At 40.8% G+C, this 19,262-nt stretch overlaps 3 protein-coding genes across 4 annotated transcripts; 1 reads left to right on the forward strand and 2 right to left on the reverse strand.

Moving 5' to 3' along the window:
- Positions 1-3: 3 nt before the first annotated feature.
- Positions 4-5,930, reverse strand: LOC134181975 (probable 28S rRNA (cytosine(4447)-C(5))-methyltransferase). The gene is made up of 22 exons (XM_062649278.1): positions 5,816-5,930; positions 5,715-5,757; positions 5,360-5,406; positions 5,259-5,296; positions 5,160-5,191; positions 5,073-5,098; positions 4,971-5,014; positions 3,906-3,971; positions 3,787-3,842; positions 3,642-3,727; positions 3,489-3,579; positions 3,310-3,415; positions 3,164-3,253; positions 3,021-3,108; positions 2,819-2,959; positions 1,612-1,701; positions 1,495-1,544; positions 1,350-1,439; positions 980-1,102; positions 818-915; positions 637-755; positions 4-421 (listed from the first exon to the last, which is right to left on the reverse strand). The coding sequence occupies exons 1-22, from the start codon at positions 5,901-5,903 to the stop codon at positions 369-371; spliced, it is 1,665 nt and encodes a 554-aa protein (XP_062505262.1). The 5' UTR covers positions 5,904-5,930; the 3' UTR covers positions 4-368.
- A 202-nt stretch (positions 5,931-6,132) lies between these two features.
- LOC134182370 (dapdiamide synthesis protein DdaC-like) lies at positions 6,133-9,679 on the forward strand. Its single transcript, XM_062649766.1, has 6 exons — positions 6,133-6,288; positions 6,358-6,488; positions 7,714-7,920; positions 7,979-8,218; positions 8,850-9,140; positions 9,193-9,679. The coding sequence occupies exons 1-6, from the start codon at positions 6,138-6,140 to the stop codon at positions 9,265-9,267; spliced, it is 1,095 nt and encodes a 364-aa protein (XP_062505750.1). The 5' UTR covers positions 6,133-6,137; the 3' UTR covers positions 9,268-9,679.
- Positions 9,680-10,130: 451 nt separating this feature from the next.
- On the reverse strand, positions 10,131-19,157 carry LOC134181853 (ATP-dependent RNA helicase DDX19A-like). Of its 2 annotated transcripts, none has more exons than XM_062649125.1 (9): positions 19,056-19,157; positions 18,811-18,958; positions 15,923-16,070; positions 15,772-15,864; positions 15,559-15,661; positions 13,973-14,087; positions 13,610-13,787; positions 12,196-12,433; positions 10,131-10,742 (listed from the first exon to the last, which is right to left on the reverse strand). In XM_062649125.1, exons 1-9 carry the CDS (start codon positions 19,116-19,118, stop codon positions 10,326-10,328), a joined length of 1,503 nt encoding a protein of 500 aa, XP_062505109.1. In that variant the 5' UTR covers positions 19,119-19,157; the 3' UTR covers positions 10,131-10,325. The 2 variants fall into 2 exon arrangements, with proteins under 2 accessions (XP_062505109.1, XP_062505108.1); XM_062649124.1 differs by having other exon boundaries at positions 15,559-15,670.
- Between the last annotated feature and the right edge of the window lie 105 nt (positions 19,158-19,262).

Below are 19,262 nucleotides of genomic sequence, written 5' to 3' on the forward strand. Positions count from 1 at the left end.
GCGCTAAGCCTGGAAACAATTATTGCTATACTTCTAGAATTTTACATGCGAAACCGTACTAAAATGCTGCCCGGCACACCAAGTTCTATAGCATGCATATTACTAGCTATAGACTTCCAGTCAGAACATGCGCTATATCTACGAGAGAGCACGCGTACTCGCATTGCAACATTTCTGGCAATGGAAGAGGCAACACATACTCTTCCAAGCATGTGGATGCATGCGTGAACTGAAAGGTTGCAAAATAAATTCGACTAACACTGTTTGATATGACCGTAATACGAGTACTTCAACATTCTCACACCGGAATGACCTGGTATATGACGTCTACGGTATTCTTTACAGTCTCAATACTGTACCTGATGATTCTACAAAGTTTTGCTAGTTGCAGTTTCCTCCAAAGTCTGGTCTTCTGTAACGACTAAAAGAGTTAGTACTTACCACTAGGTTTCTGAATGAAAATCATACAGACACACGTACAGTACCTTACACAAAACAGACAAACAGGGAAACAGAGATACAGACAAACGTATATCGCGCGCAAGCACTCACGCACACACGCACGCACACACACACACACACACACACACACACACACACACACACACACACAAGCAGCAGCAGCATCAAACATACCAGGAATCTTGTCTGAGAACTTCTTCAGCTTGGCTACAAAAAATCCGTCCATGTTATGCGTATGCGGATAAAATCGCCTTGTCAGTCTGAGTGAAGGATGGAAAGACTTTCCTCGAAATCTATGATATCGTAAGCATATAATGATGTCATATTATCTATCTACACAGCATGCTAAAATGACCTGCAAAATCCTTCAGCTCCAAAATCCAAACCTGTTGCTACAACTTTGACATTTCGCTTAGACAAGGCATATTCTATTACTCCTTCATTTTCATCTACCTGCAACCCAACAAGTCACATAATCAGAATAAAGGAAATAGTATTGCAAACCACAAAAGAGTACCATTATAGAACACGTGGAATACACAATGTAGCCACCAGTAGATGACCGTGCATCAATACAATCTATAGCTGAGAGTATAAGCTGTTTTTGTAAGTGAGCACACCTCTTGATGTCCTTATCATCCTATAAACAAAGTGACTCTTTACTTTCGAGAACCAATTATTTTAATTACTAGTAACACAATTTAGCTCTCGGGTTCAAACAACACACACACACACACACACACACACACACACACACACACACACACACACACACACTCTCTCTCTCTCTCTCCCTCTCTCACACACACACACACACACACACACACACACACACACACACACACACAACCTACTGTGCATGCCTTACTGACTATAAGTCCACCGACCTTGCCCGTTTTCACTGAACTGTCCTTTGCTATAACACCCGTTCCACTACATGGTGCATCTAATAAGACTCGATCAAAACCAGACATTACCTGTCGACACAAAATCATTAGTACAATCGACAAAAGTGTTACAAGCTGCACATACTGTTGAAAACTTTCGTCCATCATAGTAGCATATAATTGTATTTAGCACACCTTTTTTTTTCGAAGCAACATACATCAATTAAAACACGTTCAAAAATTGCAATGTTTATATACTTACCTAATCTGTGAACATTTGCCACAAGAGATTTTGTTCGTTCTTTGTTTATATCATTGGCAACCAATATTCCAGTATTTTTCATCAGACTTGCTAAAACAGACCAGTCATTTGACACCACATCCACCAAAGAGCACACAGACAGAGTAATTGGCCTTCTAGCAAACACTCTTGAGACTTAAAAAGAGATCATACGCAGGCAAAGTCAAAGATCATGGGATGATTGAGATCTTGGCCTGTAACCTCAAACCTGCACTATCTAGTACAAAACTGCTGTAATCAGACAAGCCTACGTGACTCCACCTTTTCATCACTCTGGTATGTTACTCAAGTGCACTAGCAGTTTCATAAGTGGTTTGACAACCAACAGCATATTCACTATGATAAGACTCAAACATGTCTTATCGTTCTCCTCAAAATAACAATAAAAGTATGTACAACTAGTTTACTTATGTGAGACAGAGTCACAGACAATAGTACAGCTGACAATAATATAGCTACCAGTCCATCTCTGAGGCATGCTGCAAAGTTATTGTAGATGCTGAGAACATCATTACGCCATGCCTTGCAGCAGTCTGTTTGCTAAACATAGACATTGGCTTTAATGACTCTTCTTGGGGTCTCCTAAACATGTCAATGTAACCAAAGTGTCACTAAATCAAAGTACACGATTGTCGGCCACCAGATTGCTATTGTGGAACCTTTGTACACTTGTAGTGCATGGACAGTCTTGATAATGTTACTTGGAAGTTTGTTGAACATAGAACTTCCACAAATAAAATTTTGCATATAAATAAAGCTATATGCACATAAGGACGTCATTACAGTACAATTAGTGTACTGGAGTAAAGAAATCAAAAATGTCTGTTTGATGATGCAATTATATGATGCAAAAGTCAGAAATATGATGCAATTGTGATGGTCTTGGCTTAGCACAAAGTCTTTTTATCCGAAGCCAACTCTGGCTTCTGGGGCTCATCTAAGTGTCAATAAATCTGATATGTCGGTATGTGTGATGTTGCTAAATCCGAGATGAAACCAATATAAGAGACCCTAGCTAACCACCAGGCAAAAAACAAGTCGTTATAAGCAAAGTGTCAATAAATCGGAAGTCGTTATATCCAATGTCTACTGTACTAGGTGTACTCATAAACCACCATACAAAAAATCTATACACTCGAACAACACATCAAATTAGAATAGTGCTTACCAATGTATGTTGTCTTTCCACCGGGTGCAGCACACATGTCCAGTACACGTTCATTCTCCTGCGGAGCTAATGCCATCACAGGAAGAAGAGATGAAGCTCCTTGTAGAATATAATGCCCAGCCATATACTCAGGTGTTGCTCCTACGTTAGTCACATGTTACCAGACAATACTGTCATATGAATTAAAGTATTAACACCTTACCAATTGGCACTGATGAGTCATACACTACCAGGCCAACTTTTGACCACTTTCCAACTGGATCTAAATTCACTCCACGGTTGATCAATGCCTGTACAAAGCTGCATGTTTGTCTACCTACATTTCCCAAAAACAACCTGATGTACCTGTGCAAGGTCTCTCCGTCTTGTCTTCAGAGTGTTCGTTCGGATAGTGACAGGTCTCTGGACTTCATTAGCTTCAAGGAACTCTAACAACTATCACACAAAAGTGTGTGATATTTCACGTATAGTGACAAGATGCCCTGGCTTACTTCTGAAAGTGGAAATAAGTTGACAAATTGTTCCATAAGGAAATCGTTGTAACTGTAGTACATGGACAGGTCCCTCATAAGCAAACTCATGTATTCCTTTCTGAATCTACCGAGACAGACTAGTTGTGTGAGCAAGAAGACAGTTGTGAGACAATTTAACTAAGGAATCCTGTTCATACCTGCCCTCCATTCGTAGCTCTTTGAAATTGTTCAGTACATGCACATTGCTTTTGATCCGTTCGTAAATTGCACTTAAATCAGTTGCTTCATCTGCATTAAATAATACAAATATTTTTATACACACAATGTAGGTTTAAATGTAATTAATATACCTTCTGCTTCCAACTCTGTTGCTGTTGGTAAAATAAAGTTTTCATAATCTCTAGCTCTTGACTTAGCCTCTAGGTCTTCCATTTCTCTACACCAGTCAACGTAGTAAACCAAAAATTCACGTTCTGTATGGTGTAGATGGCTTACAGCTCCTTCTCTTTCTTTTTGTCCAATTTCTCTGACTTAGTTTCAATGTTTAGCAACTGATCAATGATACACAAAACCATAGTAACTAATAGAATGGCTGTAACATTGCAATTTCTGACCAATCCATCTTCTTCAGATTCACTCCCAGAAGATTCTTTGCTGTCTTGACCTTCAAACTCGTCAGGCTGTCAAACGCCACAACAAGTGAGACACATGAATTCCTCCATGCCTACAGAATTAACTAAACGAAAGCTCAACTTCAACCACTTTGATCCTAGACTCTGAGAAAACCTGCAGATTGAGGTCTCCCAAATAAAGTAAAGCCTCTTTCACAAGAACAAGAACTGTATTGTTCTCCTGTAAGGAAACTACTAATGGCTTTCTATCCACAAGTTTATAAACAGTGGGCATATAAAATGTATTGTCTTGCTATTTGAGACATTACACTATAAGCAGATGCATCTAAATTGTACGGTATGGTAAAGTGTCAGACCCACTCCACAGACTAATACCCTGTTTTCACGAGCACTTATAAGCAGGCCAGCCCGTGCCAACTCGACTCGGTATTTCTAGCCAAGCCAGCACGCGCCAGCCTGGACTGGCTTGGGTCAAGTACATCATGTAAACGCATAGCGTGCTGAAAAACGAGCTGTGCATGCTCATTTGGTAGTCTCGCGTAGCCAGATCCTTTTACGCAGCGTCATACTTCCGGGCAAAAATGATCCAAATAGTGTGGAGCGAGACAAAGACTCTGTGTCTTAGAAGTTTAGCTTTGACCTCCATTGCTGCATGCGTGCAACAGTAGCCTGGCAATAGACCTATGACGTCTCGTATATGTCCTATGCATTCTCGATATGAATGTTGTAAATCCATAGAGAAGAAACACAAGCAGCATGGCTTCAAACGTGAGATAACGCGACCTATGCCAAGCTCAGGTAACTAACGCACGTTAGTGACACGCATTGGCTTCCTTCTACAGAGTGTGCCGTGTACATGCGGGCTGGAATACTGGGCTGGCACGGCTTGGCTCAGCTCGCTATGCGTACTCGTGTAAACAGAGTATAAGAGTCGTCTTACATTGCCATGTTAACCATTGGAATCTACATTGTGGACTGTATTCAGTTAAGCCCTTTTCTCTTACATTACTAAAACGTGTACAATTCTTGCAGATTTTAATAATTTACCGGTATATCAGATCCACTCTCCTCAATGTCTTGATCAAGGTCATCTAAACATATAATACTAGATAACAATAAACAAAAGCAAAACACAACATGCACACAGACCTTCTTCTGCCGACTCCAAGTCATCTCTAAAATACAGTGAAAATGACAATAAAGCAGACTCCAAACACCTACAACACTTTTTCTCACAACTTCTTGGCCAATGCTTCTGCTTCAAATTTCTATAATAATGTGATATCATTGTAATAGACCATACTTTAGGTACATACTGTAATCGTACAAATATACCTTTTTCTTTGCAGATAATTTATTAGATACACCCGGTTCTGTGAAACAGATATTGCTCACTCAACTTTCCAAAACATGTGAAAAGTTTTCAATTGTAAAACCTCTCTTTCGTTTAGACTGTTTAGTCTGCTTTATCAGTTCTCTTCTCCTGAAATCGCATTAGAGCACTCTTCAACTACCATGCAAATCTGCAAGAGTCTACAGGTTCTACACTGTTGTCTGGCATCGTGCCTTTTTATTACATTGTTTGGCAAACTTACTAGACTACTGTCTGTGATATGCATGCATTTCAACTAGCGTTATCAATTACTAGTACTCGGGTGTGTTGTGTTGTGTTGTGTTGTGGTGTGTGTGTGTGTGTGTGTGTGTGTGTGTGTGTGTGTGTGTGTGTGTGTGTGTGTGTGTGTGTGTGTGTGTGTGTGTGTGTTCCATTTTAACCAAACATCTACAGCTCACCTTCTATAGTTCAACTTTCTCTCAACCTCGTCTTGTGTCAGCACTACCAGCCAGTGTCACACAGAAAGAAACAAATAAACGACACCAAACATTTGTCTCACAGTTTCTTGGCATCTGTGGAGCGCTTTGCTTCCTAGTTTTCCTACCAGGACCCTTTCTGGAGGCAGCAGGATCACGCTTTCTTCCCATCGCAGCAACCACATGCAACTGTTTATCCGGGAGTTTAATCAATTAGTTTCGGAATACCCGTATTAGTAAAATGCTTGCAAATTGTACACACATTATAATAGTTTAGTCAGTATTCTTTATAATTAAGGCAGAGTAGAAAAGCGACACGCTAGTGCCGCTTTAATATTGTTCACAAATTAACTAAAAAGCATTCACATAAACTCGCGTAGCCAGACCGGCCTCGCACGCACGTACATGTCTCTGCAACAAGTCGACTACGGTATTCGCGAAGACGGCGAACCTCTGCCGCTGTTTGTGCGTCCGAAAGACGACAATTCAAAGCAGTTTCTACAGCGTTGGCTCGACAACAACAAGGAGTGGCTGGAACAGAAGCTACTCGAGCACGGTACGTGTGTACCGCGTGCATGGATAGCCGTGATGCATAGCGATTTATGGCGGTGCTACCTTGTCACAGGCGCAGTCATGTTTCGAGGTTTCGACATTCGGTGTGCTGCTGACTTCGAGGCTGCTGTAAGGAGAGTGCAGCCGGAGTTGAGTGATGAGTACCGCGGTACGTCACCTCGCCGTCTCATACCAGGAACAGAGGTAGACAGACACTAAGAGTAGTTGGTTGAACGTAAATAAGGGACACGAATAAGCAATATCGCAGCCAGTGGGACAAAATCGGGGTTGCCTAGAGGACAAATTCCCGCCGGAGTTGCAATTTCAATATTTGTTAGGTGACCTAGCTTAGGCGTACCTCAAGTAACGAGAGATACCAGGTACTTCATGTAAAACGAAGGGCAGACTATTTTTTGTTTGAGACAAACCCGAGGGTTGAGACAAACGGGGGACTCGAGACCAACAGGACGGAGTTGAGACCAACTACAGTAGTTTTAGGATAGTTGAAACCAAGAGGGGATTGAGACCATCGAAACGTGGGGTCTAGACCATATTACCTGCAGTTTAATTCCTGTACTCCCGGTCCACTGAAGCACAAAACTCGACAACTGCGCCAACAAACGTTGGGCTACAGTATCTACTAGACTGTTGGACCACTGATACTTAGACGCCCATGTCCTAGGCTCCCACTGACTAGTCCCAATATACTGTCATCTTGCTTATATATACTCTTGCGTTTTGAAACCATCAATAATGCGTTTGTATTTGATTGACTGATTGAAGCTTATCCCTAAGCTAACGATTTCCAAGAGCCTCCTGGGTGTTGTGCTAATCGAGACTTTTCCACACACAATTAGCCGACTATGTTGTGATTCTGGGGCAGCTCTGTGGTGTACCAAACAAATGTAGAAGGGAACTCTTATACCAATGTGTCCTTCGCAAACAGTCTAGATAGATCTACCATTGAAGTGGCAGACAATATGTAATCACATGGAGTGAAGGGAAAATGAAAAACATGTGAAAGTACGAATCTATGAAACTCCGTATGTTTGTAGAGCAAACAAACAGGCTAGGTGTAGTAAGTTGTAGAAAGATAAAGTGCAAGTAATCTGTGCTCACTTTTAATTAGAGTGATTGTTAATTAATCACCAAGACACAAAAATGTTTGACTAATTCAGTACATGTTGATATCACCAAACCACAATAGCATGTTTGAAGACACAGGAATGTGTGTTAAAGTATATTTATGGTCCAAAAGGAATTGATACTACATATTCAAGTGTATGTGCAAATGCTTTTCTTGCCAAAAAAAGTACCTTCACGTTTTTACATGCACCGTTTATAATGAATTTATCGACCTAGTATGGCAACTTATAGTACTGAAATGCTCTTCCTGTCATATTGGGGTCCTTTCCTTATGTCTGTTTAGGCTGTTTTCTCTGCTTCTGAATTGCCAGGATACTACCCTATTGCTCAACACATTGAGATGAGTCAGCTGCCTGCACCTCCTCGGAAAGTCATGTTTTGCTGCCTTGATCCACCAACCTCGTTTGGTGGCGAAACCTCTCTTTGTGACTTCCGCAAGGTCTACAGAGATCTAGACCCTGAAGTAAGGAGTAAGTTTCAGGAGAAAGGAGTAAGTGTATATCCAGACCACCTTAACTTAAGAATATTTGTTTAAGTGACATGTGTAGGTGATGTACGTGAAAAATTATACTCGTAATGGGAAAAAATGGTCCATCGATCCTACCATGTTGAAAGGCTGGGAGGAACTGTTTGGCACTACAGACAAAACTGTTGTCGATGAAGAGTGTCGCAAATCCAATATTGACATCACCTGGAAGGATAACGATGCAGTGAAGTTGGTGAACCGAGAAGCAGCAATTCAGTATCATCCAGAAACCAATGAACCTGTTTGGTTCAATCATGTTCAGGTAAATTGGTTAAAAATTGATAAGCAGGTAGGCAGGCAGGTTAGTTTATTAGGATACAGCATCTCTACACACTAGAATACATGATTTTTCAATGATTAAAAGGAAGTCCTTCATAAACAAGTTCAACTATTTCAAAGTGTGAAGCACTGAATGTATCTATCTCTGCTAACTACGTTATCCTCCATTAATCTGTTTGTTGACAACTTAGACACTTTTCTCAAGACAACTTTACTATTGCATTTTCGAAGAGTCACAGAAAAATGTCGTCGCCAATATGACATAAACTCGGCAGGCAGGCAGGTAGGCAGGCAGGCAGGCAGGCAGGCAGACAATTTATTCTCATACAGATTCTACTTGTACATATGCTAGGATTTTTAAAAATACAAATCAGTGCTTGCAAGCAACAAAGTCAGGCAGGCAGGCGGGCAGGCAGGCAGGTTATTTTATTAGCATACAGCATCTCTACACACTAGAATACATGATTTTTCAATAATTAAAAGAAAGTGCTTCATACACAAGTTACAAGTTCAACTATTTCAATGTGTGAAGCACTGAATGTATCTATAGGCAGGCAGGAAGGCAGGCAGGCAGGCAGGCAAGCAAGCCAGCAAGAAGACTATGCTGCATTTAGGTTTTCCACTTGACCATGCTCAAAGATGAGCTGTACCGTTTCAGCCACCGTTCAAAGTCATTCTTCTTTCTCCTTCTCTCTTATCTAATGGCTATAATAAATTGGCTAGCCATGACAGTGGTGAGGCACACAGAGTTTGGGTTTTATACATTCTATGGCGACGGTACTGAAGTGACCGCTTCCGAGTTGAGAAGCATTGGAGACACAATTTGGAAGAACATGGTCTTCAATAGATGGGAGATGGGGGATATACTAATGATTGATAATTTCAGTACATCACATGGCCGACAGGTAGACTATAGACTAATGTTAATGAATGGACTGTAATTAGTTTTTTCTCTAGCCATACTCAGGAAAACGGAAAGTAGTTGTCTGCTGGTCACCTCCATGCCAGAAGCCAAAGGCTTACAGACAATGAACTCGGCATACTGTCACACCCGTACATTTCTCATTGTATTTCGACCATTTAGTTAGTCAAGATCTACAACAATACGAGTTCAGACATTTGCTGCAACAAGGAATTTCTAGCAATTTTGTTGAATACTTAATTAGTTTGCACTAAAGCAGTAACTTAAACTGCTATAATTATCAGTGTTCTGTCCAGGATTTTCAGAGTGGTGCTACTGCTTTAAGGGGCGTGGTTTACATGATCTAGCTTCTATCCTCTATTTCAGCATAAGTATCCTCATGCCTTTTCATGCTTTCATCCGTCGGCGACTCTGCCACTACTTGTGACCCGTCATCACTACTCTCAATGCTTTCACTGATGCTGGAAGTCTCATCTGGCTCCAATCGATGATGTTTCCGGGAGAAATACTTCAATAAAGACATCTTGACTGGACACCTCAACAACATCCGGGAACACCACCTTAGTCCCTGAGTGATACATATTATTATAGATTGTATCATAGCAGAGTGGGTCCGCCGCCGTATCACCGTGTGAACAAAGTGTTCGCCTTTCAACGAACTGCTAACCTTCCAACGCTCATCAGCTGGGAGCAAAGTAAAACACTAACTAAGATACACACACACACACACACACACACACACACACACAGGGGTGGTCGGATAATGCGGAGTGATGGTTGGAGTTGAGTGATGGTCAGGTCCAACCACCTCTGACCACCCTGGGCAGAACCCTAAAGTATAATGAATGTATTTCTGCAACTTCAGCAGTGATCAAACAAAGCACTTACATTCGATGAATTAACTAAACTACAATGGCAAACATAATGTCTGTGTAGCAACAACAAATGGTGCCCCATCAAAATAATGCCAGAATTCCTGTAGTGCACTGTTTCATTATGAAAATCAACACTCAGCCATAAACTTGCTGTTAATTAACAGTGCAAAGAGACCAGTAGGATAACTAGCAATCAAAACGGTTAGTGACTTTTATTAGTCTTCATTTGCTTGGACATAAAAGCATCATCAGTAACCGTAACAAAGTGCATTAGAAACTTGCAGTCATTATTGCTACTGATTTAATTTCTCCATCTCCTCGACATCGTCCGTAGATAACTTCAATATCTTCTTCCCAAAATGTTCCTCTATCTTCATCAGATTCTCATGTGAACGACGCCCATCGACAAAGTTGATTGCAAGACCTGATTTGCCAAACCGGCCAGTCCTGCCAATACGATGCAAGTAAGTCTCATAGTCTGGTTTCATTTCTGTGTCGAGTGGAACATCGTAGTTCACTACTACAGTGACTTGTTCGACATCAATGCCTCTGGCACAGACATTTGTCGTAACAAGGAGCTTTTCTTTTCCTTCACGGAAGCGATTTAGAACAGCTATCCGCTGTTCAACAGTGATGTCTCCCGTTAGGAGGCCAACAGCATGGCCATCGGAGGTCATTTTCTGTGCCAGCCAAGCAGCAGACTTTTTTGTCTGCAATAGATTCAGTAACACGATTACAACAATAATTCAAACGTCTACCTGGTAATTATAATGTTGACAAATAAACAACATGGTCGTATATCAACACACTGAGTATATCAACACATGCCTACAACTCAAAGTATTGCTATAGGCATACAACTAAATAGATCCGCCTTGAGCCCGACATTCTTGATGTACTACTTTACATATGGCTGTCGTTCTCTGACTGTAGTCTGCTTGCTGCAAGGTGCAGCCACCAATCTGTCCACTCTGTCTACTGTCTGTCCACAGTATACTACAAACAGAATAACAAATTGTACACTTACAATGTAGCTACAAAGTACTATGATCAGTCTGACCACAGGAGACAGGTGAGAATAACTCCAATTCTGACATATGTGCAGTTCAGACATTTGTATGTGTACTGCCATGTGTGTGAAGGTCACTTTGGTGTAAGCATACGTTGCTACTTCAGAACCCTTCCTACACCACAGGAGACTGGCATCAAAGTCACATGCGAAGCAAACCGCGCTGTATCCCATGTGATTAGTGAGCAAAGCGATGAGCAACAAGGCACGAAACGGGATATAGTCTACTCTGATAAGCAGCGAGCCAAATCGGTTAACATGTAGCTAAACACCGAAAGAAGTCAGCCGTCCTCAAGTTCCAAGACGACATTCCTGGAAATCGTGAGAGCACTGTCAGCCTATTCAAGCGACGATACCTGAGCAAGGTATCAAGTGTTGAAATCAATATGCACTAGTTTAAATTCTCAAATTGCACTACCGTATTCGCCCGTACTAACGCCCTGGGCGTATAGAAAAGAAACATTTTTTCCCGGGTGTATAATAGGGCATAAGCGTTATTTTGGTTCTAGGCGTATACATGGCCGCAAAATGCTGTCGTTTGGCCAGTCATCATCTAAACACTCAAAGACAGAAATACCACAAATGTCTGCAATTATCCATTTGCAAGATCAAATATCATACACTCAGAAACTAACATCAAAAATCAGCATACACGCAGAAACTAACCACATACGCAAACCAAAATCATCACCCTGAAGCCCCTCACAGCTGAAGAAATGAGTCTAGCAGTAAGCAATTTCACTCAATACTGATACCATGTAGCTCATCAAACGCACACTGACGGAAACGGATGTTCTATGGACACCATGTTTTTTTATTTCCGCATGCTTATCTAGGTGTATACTTGGGCATGGGCGTGTTTTGGGGCTAAAAGTTCTGACCTGCTGCACCTGGGCATATAGAGGCACGGGCATTACTTTGGGCAAATACTTTAAGACTGCAGAAATATCCAGTTAGACGGTACACGCTGACTCCAGGTAATTTGATTGTCTGTCTATATGGCTATTTGTTCGTCTGTCTGTCTGTCCATTTAAGTCCCATCCGTGCCAGCACAACATGAAACAAATGAGAAAGTACTAACATATGAATCTTACTCGACAAAAGACCATTGCTTGCCCAATCGTTACCACTCCATAGATATTCGACAGAGCTTGGAACTTATCATCTTCATTGCGACACTGAACATAGTACTGTTTAATATTCTCGACGGTTTCTTCCTCTTTTTTCAACCTGATGATGACAGGCTCGGCAACAACTCGTCTTGCAAATGACATAACATCGTCACTGTAAGTAGCTGAGAACAACATCACCTGACAATCGTCTCTCAACGCTCTAAACAAAATTCAAATACTGAAAATTTATAGATAGATGCACTTGAATTTGGCTACAGTACAGTAACGATGTCTCATATGAACATAACATGTGTATGAACTACTTCGTGGGCAGAAGTAGGAAAATTTATGAGTATAAAAATTTTCTGGATTTCCAGTATTAGAAATGCAGGTAGACAGACAGACAGACAGACTGTTTTCTGTAGGTTACTGGTATTTTAGTTAGTTTGATAGAGGTTATCTGCGATTGGGACAGTACAGTTGGTTAGTTGTGTTGTATGTAGATTTCAATGTTGAAAATATATGTATTAGACAGACAGACAGACAGACAGACAGACAGACAGACAGACACACACACACACACACACACATACACACACACACACATACGCACACATACACACAGACACAGACACAGACACAGACACACTAATGGACAAACAAATAGACAGAAAGAAGTGTTCAAAATTCCCAAAATTGTTTATTAGTCGCCAAACAAATTTAGTGGCATCCTTAGAGTTCCCACCATGCAAAAGCATGGTTATCTGCCAACAGTTATTATATTATTGATTTCAACCCTGATTCCATGTTATACACACAAATTGCACTCTAGCCTGACTTACATTGCCTACTAGATTAAGCCTCCTGTTATACATAAGACAAACAACATGCTAAGATAGGCATTAATTAGAGCATCTAATTGGATTACACTAATACATAGAAGTGGACGAGTCCTTGCAAGGTTTAGAGACTAATCCCTTAAAGTCTGGTCACCATTTGCAACTAAAACCCCTCAATTTCAAACTCTGGGAAGTGTCATAGCTAAGCAATAGCCAGTTGATCTAATCAATTCCACACACAACTGAGAATGCTGAGCTATACTGTATGTCTAACATTCCTACTGCATGTAGTTAACACCATCACTGTGCCTAAGTCATTTACAGCCACACTAGCATCATAATCTACAAAAACCTTAACTTTGGAATGTATTACAATCATTAATGATGACGTCTATCCACACAAGATATGCCTCCTACATAAAAACTAACAACTTGATTAAATAATTAATTAATTGATTAATCAGAAAAGCTGCAACAAGTAGGACTACAAGGAACAAATGAAATAAACAGCGAGAAGGGCAACAAATGAGCTGATGACATATTTCACTGCATTTTACCTCCTAACTCTAATGGATTGATCTTGGAAACCTTGCGTGTTGATCATGATATCAGCTTCATCCAACACAAAAACATCAATCTTTTTCGGGTCGAATGCTCTCTTTCTGAACATCCAGTCTTGCACAGTTCCTGGTGTGCCAATGATGAGGTGCTCTTGTATGGTTGATCCTCTAGCCACTACACAAACAATCAAATAGTCAAGTAGGCATAATGCACGAATGGTGTGTGTGTGTGTGTGTGTGTGTGTGTGTGTGTGTGTGTGTGTGTGTGTGTGTGTGTGTGTGTGTGTGTGTGTGAAAATCGTGTAAAGAAACAAGAGCAGAAAGACTCCACTGCTGAAAACTATCTGCACGTATGCTCACCCTTTTCTCCTCTGATCGCAAACGTCAGCTTCACACTAATCATAAACTTAGCCATTTTTGATATGACATCTCCAATCTGACAAGCCAGCTCATACGTAGGAGCCAAAATCAACACCTAAACAGCAAACACATCAAACAAACCAGTTAGTGTAACCACTTAGCTGCCAGTAATAAAGCAAACAGACACAAAACTAAAACAAATAGACCAACCGACCGACCAGCCAACAGACAGAAAGACAGACAGAAAGACAGACAAACTGTTTATTCATCCAATAATAGAAAATTTGTAATAGAAAAAATAGCAACAGCAACAGCAGCAAAAACAACAGCAGCAGAAGGCATCAACAAGGGCATCACCTATCAAAAACAGCTGTAAATAGCTCTGCGAAGAAGTACTGTATAACCACTTTTTACCGCAGTCCTCTTATAAGCGCCGCTCAGCACCGTCCTCCTTTTACCACTGCACTATCCAGTCTCTGATTGCACGATTGATCGTCAACGAGGCATACTCCAAGACACACCCAAAAGCAGTTGAGTCATAACACACATGTAAAAGATGTCACTGTTGTTTTTCTTCACCTCTTGTACTGATGTAGGATACAGGTATTTATTTCATTTGCAAGATAGCAATCATGTTTTTTTCAGAGATTTGTCTCTGATCACGATGTTCCTTTCCTTCCATACGGTGAAACTTACAGGTAAATCTACATAACTGTGATCAGAGCTGTTGGGTCCATGGTTTCCATGTGAAATTATTAAACACCTGCCTCAAATCAGTGCTGCACTCCAATAAACACCTTCCTTTGAAGTCCGCAACAATATGTGCCATGGTGGTAAAAAGTGGTAAAAAGGGTTATATGGTATGCCTCAACAGCAAGTATAAAATTAATGTGAAAACCCCTACTAGAAAAATTGGTACAGTACATAAGCTTTAGTGATTCTAGATGTTTGATGGAGTAGACGTGTCTTACTGGGTGGGTACAGATGTATACTTTGCGATCCTGGGATTTTTTTCAACTACACAGCTATGATAACAAGTTAATCCCTCACAGTAAAGAGCATGGCCTTATATCTCAATGTATAAGCACAGTATGCTAAACCTTGAGTTACAACGCCATGCCTTTCTGGGTGATCCAGACCAATCAAACGTCTTGATGCTCAGATTTGCCAGTCCAGTTTTGAGCTTCACCAACATAAAAATAAAATTTAATGTACATGTGCATAATGATATTATGCTTGATGTACAGTGACTTGGTAGTATTCCTACAACTATGTATCAATGACTCTGCAAGTGTTAACTGTGCATTTGGTCCAGCGACTGTTTACATGCTCCGCTCAATATCAGTGTCTCTGTTTCATTGTCCATTTTTATCCCACATTCGTATGCAGTGCAATGAAACTGCACATGATCATTAATTAATTTATTTTAATTGGTCAGTCCAGGTTCCAAACATCCAAGCATCAAAAGTTTAGTTGGTCTGGCCTGAGGTAATACGATAAGCTCAATAACTAGAGTGACTAACGTCTCTTATCAAACACTCGGTCACAAGCAGCCATCACAAATCAATTAATTTTCCACGTAATACCTGCGGCCACTTATTTTCAGGATTCACTCTGCTTAATGCCGCCAGCACAAATGCTGCTGTCTTCCCGGTTCCCGACTGTGACTGCGCAATCATATTCGAAGGCCTAAAATTCCTCCAAACAGTCAAACCAATATATACAACAATTAAAAACCATCGTCAACGAGATACAGCACACACAAATTGCACCAAAATTCAATTAGCAAAATGACTTACGGATGAGCCATTAACACTGGCAATGCCGTTTCTTGTATTTTTGACGGCTTATTGAATCCCATCGCATACACACCGTCCAATAGTTGTTTCTGCCTGCACAATAAACACGACATCAACATACAGTTTCATCACTTTTAGAAAATGCTGTTACAGTCGAAGCTCTTCGAACGATTTGACGCTATACAGTGGCGAGTTTGGATCCCTTCTCTGGACCTCGATCCCTAACACCTGTGAATCGACGAGTTTCGTTCTCAACACTTTGGTCAAATACGATGCCTCGGCAGCATCAAGTGGTTTATCTAAAAGTACGACAATAAAATGTCAACATCTCAAAAAATATTTATCAATTTAATTAAAAGTCGCTGACAATATAAATCTGCCCACATTTTTCCATCCATTTCAATTGCCTCCATCACTACCACTTGGTCACGTATGATATAGTTGGTAAATATCAATAGTCCAGGATATAAAATCGTTAAATAAACTCACACACTTTACGTTTTCAAAACAAGCACCAAACTACAGTCCGAGTCGAAACTATTGATGCATTTACATTTGAAGGCGTGGCCATGGGTAACGTGAGCAGAAACGCATCCATTTTCATGTAACATATGTTCTCTAGATAGAAGAGAACTATTGTGTATCAGTATTCGAAATTCCCGAAATTCGCTAGTCGACAGTGTAACAAGTAGGCGTGGTCACAACCGCCTTGGACAACAGACCATCTATTTTTAATGCTTCCTATAACAAGGTTTATGCACAAGACAAATTATTTTACAATTATAATTTCCGCACTCAAGCATTAATTAAAGCAACTCTGTTAACTTGTTAAAACTAAAATTATCTTCAGCAACTGGTATAACTAACAACACCAATGGCAACATGGACCAGAGAACAGTGCAACTTTTAGAGAACTAATTATTCTATAAAGTAGTATTTAGGACTGTGTTTGGATTGGTTGGATTGAATTACTGTTCATTATCAGCATTCAAAGAAGAAGTGTGAAGAGGTGTAAATCTTACTTCATTTTTGGCATGCAGTTGTTCTCTAGTTCTAGACTGAATCTAATTGTTTTGTCACTAACCATTTAACTAATTAGCTGTATAGTCTAATTGCATTTACCGTTTATCTCCTAATGCTGTTTTGATCTTTTTTTTTGCTGTTTATGTTTATCTCCTAATGCACCCACCACAGTTAAGACGATGATTTCCTTGCTAGCCCTAGACTGGAACTCTTGTCACTATGCGCTAGGCAGAATGCTACTCTTGTTACTACTGTACGCGCTAAACAGCTGGAATGTTTGATAGCTCCAGATCAGACTCAAGTAACCGCAAACCAACGTCCCTACTGTACAGTACCGTTTGCAAACCCAGTGCAAACAGCATTCCTTGGAGCAGGTGCAACGTTTGATAACAAACTCAAACCAGGGTTGCAAACCACAGTGTGAACACACTTACAAGTGTGTTGCTACCAGCTGTGTTGTGTTGTTGATCCTAGCAACATGTTCACTTGTACAGTACACACACGTCTCTCTCTATTCCCCATACGTGAAGTCACGGAAGTGAGTAATGAGATGCGGTCACACCAATCCGACATGACACAAATGTTTTGAAACATTCTGCCTACTACAGAGTGTCATGTTACATAAAATGTTGCCACTCAACAGTAACAAGATTAGCTAATTAGCTACACAAGCGCAATTTGACTCTCCAGAGGCTGCAAGCCACTTAGCGCCGCAGATGTAGCACATTTTACCAAAAAGCTGGCGACTAGCTTTGAAACATGCAATTGCCAGCGGAAAGTTTTAGTAACCATTGGCGAATTGGCGACCACAATTTCGAACACTGTGTATGCTCGTACATTTGCTAGACTTTTAGAAACTCACAAGTGCCCATCATTAGCTTGTGTCCTCCTTTCATTTTTGATAACATTTACCTCACTAGCGTAGAACTATACAAAAGCGCATTCGGATAGACGTGCGTTCGATGTACGTCAACAGATCACAAGGCGTGCGCAAGTGCCAATCCGCCGTCTTCAAGTCCATGAATGTTTGAGACCTATGAAGCTCAACACGCCGCTTGATAACTGCCCAGAAGTTTTCTATTTGTGCAAGATCTGGTAAGCTAGTGGGACAATCGAGAACCGTGATGCCCAGAGTGTGGTTTTTTAGCTTCATGATCACTAGCAGCGGAATTTTCTTAAGCATAGTGTAGCGATAGCTTGCGTCATGTTCTCTTCTGCTGGTGGAAGAACTGACGACAACTCAAACCTGCGCTACCAGCTGATGTGCAAGTTTGTTTGCTGATTTGTTGTTCTTTGTTGCGTCATGTTTTACTAATTGAATCTGTTCGATGGTTTTCAGCTAGTTTATGGTCTTCCACGAGAAGCTCTGCATTGAATTCCTTCTCCAGTGTCCAGTCTCTGGAGAGTTCAGTAAACAGTACAGCGAGAAAAGCGCAAAATTTAGCAGATCCTAGATGGCTTCTTGGTACTGGAACGGTATAGTAACAGAATATCGTGACGTTGTCTTTCCCTGACTCGTTTGATGATGGAAAAGGTCTCTATGAGGATGCGCAAACTATGGAATAGCTTTTGTGACTGCTTTTCAGCTGTTTGAGAAAAATTTGGCACGGTTTCTTAACTAATTAATAGCAAAAGTAGAAACTTTCCAAAAGTAGTACAAGTAAACTCCGATTGTGTCAATAGTTTTAACCAGGACTGTAAATTCCTGCCAATATTTCATCTCATATACCATAGCTATTTGATTGTTTGTGCATCTAGTCTGTCGATGCCATTTCAACAGCAATTTCCAAACTTCAAAGAAAACAAAACTTTCAGCAACATGACAGGTAACCCTAAATTACAGTTATTTGCATCTACTTTCTAATAACTATAGTTCCCGAATTACCTAAGTAACGTAGTTCCCGGATAACTATCGTTCATATTGGAGTTCAACGAAACCCCACCTGAAAAACTAGCCAAACGCCACAATTGCGTGCATTATCGTATGCCTCTCATTATGCAATCCGTGTTTGAGACCTTGATCGTCGCCATCAGCTGTGACGGTCGGTGATTCATTCCAATCGTCGTCTTCAACCGACGCTACCGCAGGTGCCGATGTTACCGTAGGTGCCGACGTTGTAGGGGTAGACGTAGTCTTTGCATCGCTTATCCCGATCCCTTTGACCTACAAAACAATAGAAACACGCAAATATTCTCAACTTCCGGTCGCAAAATGAAACACGTGGCCCATTCAGGGTCCGTCGTGTCCAAAATATGCTTACTCTGTTAGAGAGCTCGCGCTCTTGACTATCTACTTCAGCAGCCCAGTCCGCACTATCAGCCATTCCGCGCCAAAGCTTACAGACACGGCGCTAAGTATGAGCATGCGTATAGCGGGGCTGTTGGGTTGGGTCACGTGACCATTCGTAAAAGTAGGTCTCATGACTTTGAATTTGGATTGCATTCAAAATAATTTTGATTAACAGAAA

Source organism: Corticium candelabrum, chromosome 7, assembly GCF_963422355.1.
Source record: "Corticium candelabrum chromosome 7, ooCorCand1.1, whole genome shotgun sequence".
Lineage (NCBI taxonomy): Eukaryota > Metazoa > Porifera > Homoscleromorpha > Homosclerophorida > Plakinidae > Corticium > Corticium candelabrum.

Coding starts and splice junctions, on each gene's coding strand:
- LOC134181975 (XM_062649278.1), bottom strand. CDS start 5,903: ATGGGAAGAAAGCGTGATCCTGCTGCCTCCAGAAAGGGTCCTGGTAGG. Junction 5,297..5,359: donor ACAGTCTAAACGAAAGAGAG/GTTTTACAATTG, acceptor TCTGTTTCACAG/AACCGGGTGTATCTAATAAA. Junction 916..979: donor ATTCCACGTGTTCTATAATG/GTACTCTTTTGT, acceptor GTTGGGTTGCAG/GTAGATGAAAATGAAGGAGT.
- LOC134182370 (XM_062649766.1), top strand. CDS start 6,138: ATGTCTCTGCAACAAGTCGACTACGGTATTCGCGAAGACGGCGAACCT. Junction 6,289..6,357: donor ACAGAAGCTACTCGAGCACG/GTACGTGTGTAC, acceptor ACCTTGTCACAG/GCGCAGTCATGTTTCGAGGT. Junction 8,219..8,849: donor TTTGGTTCAATCATGTTCAG/GTAAATTGGTTA, acceptor TGCTGCATTTAG/GTTTTCCACTTGACCATGCT.
- LOC134181853 (XM_062649124.1), bottom strand. CDS start 19,118: ATGGCTGATAGTGCGGACTGGGCTGCTGAAGTAGATAGTCAAGAGCGC. Junction 15,671..15,771: donor CCAGTGTTAATGGCTCATCC/GTAAGTCATTTT, acceptor GACTGTTTGGAG/GAATTTTAGGCCTTCGAATA. Junction 12,434..13,609: donor CAATCCATTAGAGTTAGGAG/GTAAAATGCAGT, acceptor AATTTTGTTTAG/AGCGTTGAGAGACGATTGTC.